At 39.8% G+C, this 8,863-nt stretch overlaps 1 protein-coding gene across 1 annotated transcript; it reads right to left on the bottom strand.

Moving 5' to 3' along the window:
* Positions 1-10: 10 nt before the first annotated feature.
* Positions 11-7,625, bottom strand: s100v2 (S100 calcium binding protein V2). Its single transcript, XM_039820108.1, has 3 exons — positions 7,497-7,625; positions 3,736-3,867; positions 11-1,527 (listed from the first exon to the last, which is right to left on the bottom strand). Exons 1-3 carry the CDS (start codon positions 7,503-7,505, stop codon positions 1,360-1,362), a joined length of 309 nt encoding a protein of 102 aa, XP_039676042.1. The 5' UTR covers positions 7,506-7,625; the 3' UTR covers positions 11-1,359.
* Positions 7,626-8,863: the final 1,238 nt, after the last annotated feature.

Raw genomic sequence — 8,863 nt, 5'->3', positions numbered from 1 at the left:
CAATAACAAATTGCAGTACTGTTGATTTATTTGTATGTTTATTACATCATTTTTCTTATGGTGTCACATAGATCAGAATACAGAGAATCCCAAAATATAAATACAGAGAAAATGCAGGATGACAGGGTAAAGCATTACTGGTAGAAACTTATAAAGGGAATATAAGGCACACAATAAGAGGTTTTCACCACATGATTGCAAATTCAAACATACTGACATTTAGAAATAATCCAAAGTAGACTTTTGTGTTTTGTTACTGACACATTAGATCAAATTAAGATGGTTAGTATCATATTTATAAAAAAAAAAGATGATGACTGGTAAACTGTCATTGCTAACACAGTTGGAGTTTGTTTTTTGCAAAGGAAGAAACAAATTGCAAATCTTTTGAAAGGTAAACTAATTTCTCCTTAATGTTTCTAAGAATTACTGTAACTCGGTTTGATGGTAAATGCTCTCATACTGATGTGCTTAACATGGTACATTTTTGACGTGAAGTTGACTACACCATACCACTGTATAGAAACTATATACTTTTATGTGGCTTACTAGTGAGATGAACATAAGAACCTGTTCTTGTTCCCTTTTGTAAAATGGTCAATGATGTATCTTCTCCATTTCAAGGCCATGCTTACATTTGATGGAGTACACCATTCTCAACAGTCTGCTTTGAACTATTAGAAAATGTATTTATGAAGTTTTGAATACCACAAAAGAGGGCCATTCATTCTTTTATAATTAGTGTAGTAAACACGAGCCATTTGAAGACGTGGATGGACATGTATTCCTACTATACATGGACAAAAAACTGGAGCAAACAAGGAAATGTTAATGACTATGACTGATAATGCCCAGCACCTTTTGCACAACTTAAATTCAAAATGAGTGGTAGGGCCTCCCCTTGTTGGATTGTGTAATAGTGTCTGAAGGGTTCAATATGCATCAAATTATTTGTTTGTACAACATCTGAAGGCAGAAGTGTTGGTAGGTATTATGAATTTCCCCACTAAAAAGCGTGCCTTGATTAAAAGATGATGGTGATGATGATGATAGAGGGGGTTTCCGACATTGTTAGACGATCCAACAAGCGCTTCTTTTGAAGCATACTGACATGTTTATATGGATGACGTGTCATGCAAAGGATGCTGGACAGTATACTGGCAGAAGGGTGATGTGGAAAAGAGATCACAGCATTTACAAACTGTCATGTTTTAGTCAGAAATGGTGGGAACAGCTTGCTGTGTGCAGACTAGACTTTGTACCTTTGTATTCTGTCCGACACCTGATTAGGAGAGTGATGTGCATATTAATACTCTGTTTAGATAAACTCAGAGCTGTATTGGGCTGAGAGCTGGCTCTTCACAGGAGGATGCATTTGCATGAGGAGCCCATCTGGCTGCTGAGTTGGCTGTACTGTGAGGTGGCTACTGACTGGATTAAGGTCCAGAAATGCTTGAAAGAGATGCCCTCGCCATCAGCTACACCCATCTTCCTCAGGATCTCACCCATTCCCTGGTCTGTGCCGACCTGTTATCATGAGGAAAGCAAAACAGTTAGAAAAAACGTGTGGGTTCACTGTAAAAGTGAAGGCGGTAGCCACCAACCAAAATTTCATTGAAGTTTTACATTTTTGCCAGAAAATCCTGCATTTAAAAATGTTAAGTCAAAAAATAAATTCATATCAGACTAAATAACCCAATATATGTAATTTATGTCATTATGAAATGTAAAATTCTAAACAGTAGAGGAAGTGGTGACATAAAAACTACATAACCGGGCTTGCGACCAGAATTATAATTAAATTATTAATTTTTATTATTATTATAATCCCTCATTGCACATTAAAACTTGAGTGTGATGAGTGTTTGCAATGAACAGTTTGATCTCCATACCTAAACATTACAAAATAAACTAATGAAATCATTTCATATACCATAAAACTTAATTTAAAGACATTTAAACATTAGTACAATTTAACAACTTCATGTTTCATTTACACACTCTAGCACAGCGTAAGAAAGCACATTGCCATCGCCAGATGAGTGACAACTTTGTTCGGCTCATTTTCTGTACTCAGTGTTTTTTTAATGCCCATTTAAGGCCCAGTGTTGCTACACTGGGTATGGGGGGAATTAGCTAGCTAGCTAATTAACCAGCCATCCGCTAGTGAGCTCATTAGAGCAGGCTGGTCGGTCTCTTCGCTTCCCCACCACAGGGAGACTAAAATTAGGATTGAGTGATTTAATCGTACAGCTCTTCTAGACTTTTCAAATGTTACTGGACTGAATGGATCAAATAATGATAGTGAAACGAGTCATTTCACGGGGGTTGTGAAAAATGTATCCACTGATTTACAGCCGTTTCTTTCGCCATGTTAGTCTATGGGGAAAGTCTTTTTGGGCCAGAGGGCATCACGTGACCACAAGTTGTAATTCCACTAATTGGCCAGTATGTTCAATTTGGCTTTAACGCCCCGCAGACTTCTTAGGGGCCTGCCTGATTCAAGTAGGCAAATATTGCTTTGTTGTGTGTATCATAGCAACGGTTTGTATGTATATCTGGTTTCCCTTTTTGAATGAGCAATACAACAGACTACCGCCGCCTGATGGTATGGAGAGTTATTTCCTCTTGCCAGAACTGCTAGTAGAGTTTAGATTCTCTGCCCGAGCCCGAACTTGTCCCGACCCGGCCGATATTTTCTGCCACTATCCTTGGGCTTTGCCGGGCCCTTGATCAAGCATTTGTGTTTTTTTTTAATAATTACTTTATTAGCCTAATTGGGTGGGAAGAAAGCTATGCCTCTTCAGCTTCTCCCATCGCTGGGTATATGTCCTGCACTGACTTGAGTGTGTGGTAAACTGTGCTAAATCGTGTCTCCCCCATCTGTAGCACTGCCTTCAATAATTGCGCAACCAGGCTAGATTGTTTCAGATATCTCACGAGTCCTTTAGCAGCAGATATGGTCTCTCCTATATCTGGCGCGTTATCGGCCAGTGTGTCGGCATGCAGACCGTGGCGAAGGACAGTATTAATTAGGTGATTGAGACAAGAAAGTCTCCTATATGGTCCCAGGGCTTTGATTATGTTGCTGCCTGATCTGTTACCCACACTATTCGGCTGAGGGAGCTAGGGTTGAGGTTTCTTCATTCAGATCCATTTGCGATCCAATCCATTCTGAATAAACAAACAACGCAGTTTACATGCTTAGTCCTTGTTGCATTATTCATTAACATAATTCTAATCAGATTTCTGTAGTTCAAACAACTCGGAATTGTAGTTGAGAACGTCAGTTATAACAGGCCACGTATTAAAAAATTGTCGGATTTAAATCGGGCTTGGGTTCATAATCACAGTTTATGTGTCGGGACGGGCACAACGTGCACGGGCTCGGCTAGGGTCTGGCTTGATTTTTTGGGCCCGATCTAAGCTTTAACTGCTAGTTGGCCTTCAGCTGTAGTCTTTGCAGTGTGTTTGAGTACAACTTTTTGGCTAAGACACAGGCGACCCAACAGTCAGCTTTCAACGTCACTAGTTTTTTGCTGTCGGCCTGGTGTGTCACAAGGTTTATATGTGTGTGTTTGCTGGTGTGTGCATGAGGTCTGTGTGACTCTGCTGCTGAGCATGTTTCTGACTGTCTTTGTGAATGAGTAAGCTGAGGCGTGCTGCCACACCCAACTGCTGTGAACAGCAGGCCCGGCTGAGGGTGAAGCACATAGAGACTGACAGCAGTTTTACCTTGACCAGGTTAGGCATCTGGGAGGACAAAAGACCTTTGAATTCATCGGTTTTCAGCGTTGGACCATTGGAAGCTGAAGCAGAGTGAAACTGGGTGACCAGCGTGTTGATGGCATTCTCCAGGTCTGAATACTGGGAGGGAAATGTAAGGAAGAAAAAACAAAAAAGGATGGTCATACCTAGATCTAATGCCATGTAAGGTTTGGGGCATTGCCTTCTAATAGGCTTTGCCCCAAAGCTCCGCCTCTGCACAGACAACAAACAAATGTGAATGCAAATGGTCTTCCAACCTAAAGGACAAAAATATAATTTATCATTGCCTTCAAAAACTGCCTACATGAGCATTCTGATCTGCTTGGTTAAGTTTAGGCAACTAAAAGTGGTTAAAGCAGCTACAAGTCATATATTTTCTTATAACTTTGTATCAAATAATTATTTGGGAAAACAATGTGAAGATGTGAAGGTGTTGCTTGTGGGGATGAACCTAAAGAGAATTATCAGCTGAATGTGCAGCTTCCCTCGACTGTACAGAGCTTTATAGTGACTTTCCGCTCATTGTTTATCTGTCCAGCTGCAACTTTACTGTTCTGGTCCACTCACACCGGTCTAATGGTGTTGTTTTCAGGAGGCAGCTGTTTTTAGAGAAAAAGCTCTATAAAGCCACTGCACATGACCTGCTCAGCAGCGGACAGACACAAAGTAGCTGGTGAACATAGTGGAGCATTTAGTAGCTAAGACAGATATTTCCCTCAGGAGTTGGTAGAGACTGATAGTGGAGATGATGGTGTCAATGTCGTGTTCACAACTGCTTTCCACTTCCCACAAGTTTACAAGGTTTAAGGTTAGGAAGAGATGGTTATCAATTTTCTAATACTGTTTACACTTGGCTTAGGTATCTTTCCCTTTACTATCCCTGAGTTTATAAGTTTATTGTGTGGATTACATTACAAATCAATCCACTGCTTTCAGGTAATTCCAGACTTTTACATAATTTTGTATCAGTTCCATTAAGTACCTCCATTTGCTAACTATTTGATGGGTTAGCCAAGAGGCATTCCCATCCGACCATTGTATCTTTTAACAGTTTGTTGATTTTGCAAAATGTACTTTGTTACAAAGTTACAATACAAACAGGTAAGTAGAGCTCAACCTGCTTTAAAGCAAGCTAAAGAAAACCTGGGAATTCAAAGAAGAATAGTTATGCGAAGAATCATTACAAAAAAATCATCAACCGCATCATATTAAGTGTGCTTAATCATCACTACGTACATCACTACACAAGGAATAGATAGAATAAAAATGTTTATTGTACGTTAGACCACTTATACTAGAGAAGATGAAGTTAGAATGGAGCACCTTCTAAGATCTCAGTTAGCTTCCACTCCTTAGCTCTTATAGACTTATGTGACTTGAGTTTATTTTCTATCTTTTAAAGCCTGTTTATATGTTTCTAAAGATCTTGTTTACAAAACAATTTACCACAAGTACAACAGCAACAGTTTTAAAGTACATGAAGGCACAATGGAGTCCCGTCAGATTCATTGTTTGTTTATCAACTCACTCACGGGAAAGGCAAAGTGTTGCCACACTGTCGACTTCAGGGAAGCAGGAGGATTTTCCAGTTTTGTTGTATCTCTGTCATCTCCGACTCAAGCTGCAGGCCACTGGTTAGCTAACGTTACCCTTTGTCTTTGGCTGTATGCTACCAGCCATAAGCTATGCTATCTGTTTTTCTTCAGATGTGTGCAAGTAAGGAGGTGGAGAGAGAAAAAAATACTAGGGCATTCTCTGAACCTGCTTCTGATTTTTATAGTCAAAATCAAGAGCTCATCTGAATCGATTTTCAGTTTAAAATTGAAATAGTGACACCCCTAACCACATGGTCCATTTAGGCCTAGTAGCTGATAGGGAGCTTTTTTCACTCCCTTTTTGTAATTATTTCACTGATGCTACAACCAACATTTAGCAGTACAATTCGTAAGGAATGTACAAAATATCAGAACCGTTTTGTATTCATTGATCTTTTGGTCACTTGGAGGCAACCCACCAACCTGTAAACACCAAATATTGAACCTATTTAAGTTATTAAGATGAACTTGTTGGCAAACAGTTTTTACCCATCCAGCCATTACAGAGCAACATTATCATCCTTTAGAAGTCTTTCTGTTTGTGGCTATCTGTGGAATGTAGTGCAATATTCAACCACTTTGCTCCTGAGAAAGATATCTGTCTTTTTAGCTGCTCAATGCTCCCAATGATCACCAGCTAGTGTCTAACTCAGCCTGTTTGCTGCTGAGCAGGTAGTATCCAGTGCCTTTATAGAGCTGTTTCTATGAAATAAAAAAAGCTGCTGCTGCTGCTGAAAACAACGGCGATAAGGGCGGAGACCAAATCAAACTTTAAATGTGCTCTAAAACCAAGACTATGAGCCAAAAGACTAAAAAGCTGTGTAGAAATGCAGAGTTTACCGCTAAGAGCAACATTTACACATTACACACAATCATTTCACTCACAGTTGATGTTATTGTGGTGTAGAACAGCATTAAAAATGGTTGTCTTGCTACAGTTATCCAGTGCATGTGGGCCAACAGTTTTGTCGAAACCACACCCTTTCTGACTGGTGTACACAAGCTACTGCAAGCCCACTTCACCAAACTCTTCCACAGTGAGCACCTGTATCCTGCCTCTAGACAAGTGTTAACTACTAATAACCCCTACTGATTCACTCAAGTATTGCATAAAGATTATGTTACTAAATGAGTCAATGAGTCGCTGAAATACATGCAGGAGGCTTCCGTTTAATGGCAGAAAATAGTTATTGGAGAGTTCAGTAGTGGAGAAGCATTTAGTGATTTGGTTTCAATGAGAACAAATAACGACAGACTCCCTGTATTTGTTTAGAGTGCCCATCACCATTCACCACACCCAAATCCCTACATTTCTCTCCAGCTCTCCACTGATCTGAAAGTTAGGGCTTTATAATAAACAGTGAGCAAGTTCTACAACTGACCACAGGCTGCAGTGAAACATAGTTTGTTCTTTCATCATGTATCTTCAGTGACACAATGCCACTGGGTGTGTTCATAATTCGACAAAGTGGGGGCCAGGGGTGACACAGGCCATGTGCCCCCTCCCCTCTTAACATATAGGTTTAATAACCAGTTAATACCAGTCATTATTAATTATGTTGTACAATGGGAAAGTTCCTTTAATAAAGAGGAAGCCATGCTGCATTGCACAATCATGTTGTACATGCAACACAGACAGGTAAATGAACTCCACCTGTAAGCTCTGATATTATAACTCAATGTTATAATACAGAGCTACACAAATGCTCTCCATAATGTATGTCCATAATACATTGTAAATAGTCTCATATATGAACGGTGCTTGTTCTAGTATGTGTTCTACAGCAGCCTTCCTCTTAGGGAGGGGCAGCTAGCAGCACATATTCATGAAATAATCTATTACGCTGCGGCTGGGACGTACAATGGCTGTCTGTTCAAGTAAAACTAAATCTACCCGGTATAAACTGCTCCTCGGAGACTTTTTCTCCGCCTGGCGTGAGATGGATTCTGTACTTAATTACTTGATCCGCTCACAGTTTCTAAACGTATTCCATCTAAAGCCATCCAACTCAGCCGCAAACAATTAAAAACGAAGTGTAAAGTTTAACAAGTCAACATTACTAAACATGTGTCGAGCTTTACTCAGGCTTTAGTTGTTACAAATAAAACAACAGCTTGTGAATAATTTCTTACCTGAGACATGTCGACTGTGAGTTTCAATATGGTCACTTTTCTTTGCTTTTCTGTTCCTGCGTGTCTCGCTGCTCGCTGCCGTGTGTCAGTGGAGTTAATATACAGACTGACAGACAGACAGACAGACAGACAGACAGACAGACAGACAGTCAGCAGCTGGCAGAGTTCCTGGATCCTCCCTCAACATGAGAGAACAGCCAGGAAGAAACAGTAAGCCGAGGCGCCACCTCACATCCACCTTCACTCATACATTATATTATGGTATGTGTGTGTTTAGCGGTTTGGACAACTTGTTAAAGTATAATACTGTATAAAATAATGTGTTAGATATATTCCAATGAGGAGCAGCTCACATTCAACAGACAACTCATTCCACATCTGGAAACCTTTAGTAAAAGTTGGACGCTTTTGTTTTGCGCAATAACTGCATGCAAGTTGAGGCTGGTATTCTACTTTTCTTCCAGACTGTCTCAGTGTTAACCTCTTCACTACCAACTGTTTATGTGACACCAGATTACCTACTTTCAATTATTCAGCTTTATATGCACACTTTATGTGAGACAGTCAGGCTTGTAAGAAATGCCTTTAAGTTATGTTGTTGGGAAAGTTTTTAGATAAAAAACAATGAGATAGAGATGTAGAGTGAAACAGGAACAGCCACATTCTTGGGTCGGTGTGGGTGTACAAGTTAGGAGAAAGCTTAAAGTTTGGTTCAACTTAACCACAAGAATCTAGCCAAAGAAAGAAAACTGAACAGCATTCTACGAAACAGCAGATTGTAAGCATTAACTAAATAGAGAGCTTAGATACTATAGAGAGCAGCTGATGTCTTTAGAGTGAAGGGTGTGTCAGAATATATCACTGACATGGTCAGATACCCCCTCCCCCTTCCTTTACCTCCAGGTCCTCAAGTGTTTGACTAGGAAGGGTTGATGCCACACCCAGCCAGAGAAGCCACAGTGAATTGTCTCAGTATGAGACCATCAATCTTTAATTTTCCCACTGTGTTACTGCACTGAGCTGCTCACAGATGCTTTGCATAAACATGAACACAAACAATAAGTTCCCATCATATTAAATAGTGCTCCCTAAAACGTCATCCCAAAGAACAATTAGGGAACAAACTTGCTAGGTGGGCTGTTTAGGTCTCTGAAATACAAAATATTCACAACAATGGCTGAGGTCCTATGGGATGAGATATGTCTCATTAAAGTGACTATATGTAACTTTTGAATGTTTTTGTGTACAACAGTGTAATTTTTCATCTGAAGATCATAAATGAACTGTAACAGCAAACGAGACTAACAGTGAAAAGAACGCTATTTTTATATAGTTTTTATTAATGCCTTTTCCGGGTGCGAATTCTT

The sequence above is a fragment of the Perca fluviatilis genome, chromosome 13 (genome assembly GCF_010015445.1).
Source record: "Perca fluviatilis chromosome 13, GENO_Pfluv_1.0, whole genome shotgun sequence".
NCBI classification, from domain to species: domain Eukaryota; kingdom Metazoa; phylum Chordata; class Actinopteri; order Perciformes; family Percidae; genus Perca; species Perca fluviatilis.
The sequence above is the reverse complement of the archived record's forward strand: the minus strand, read 5'-3'. Positions and strand labels throughout refer to the sequence as shown.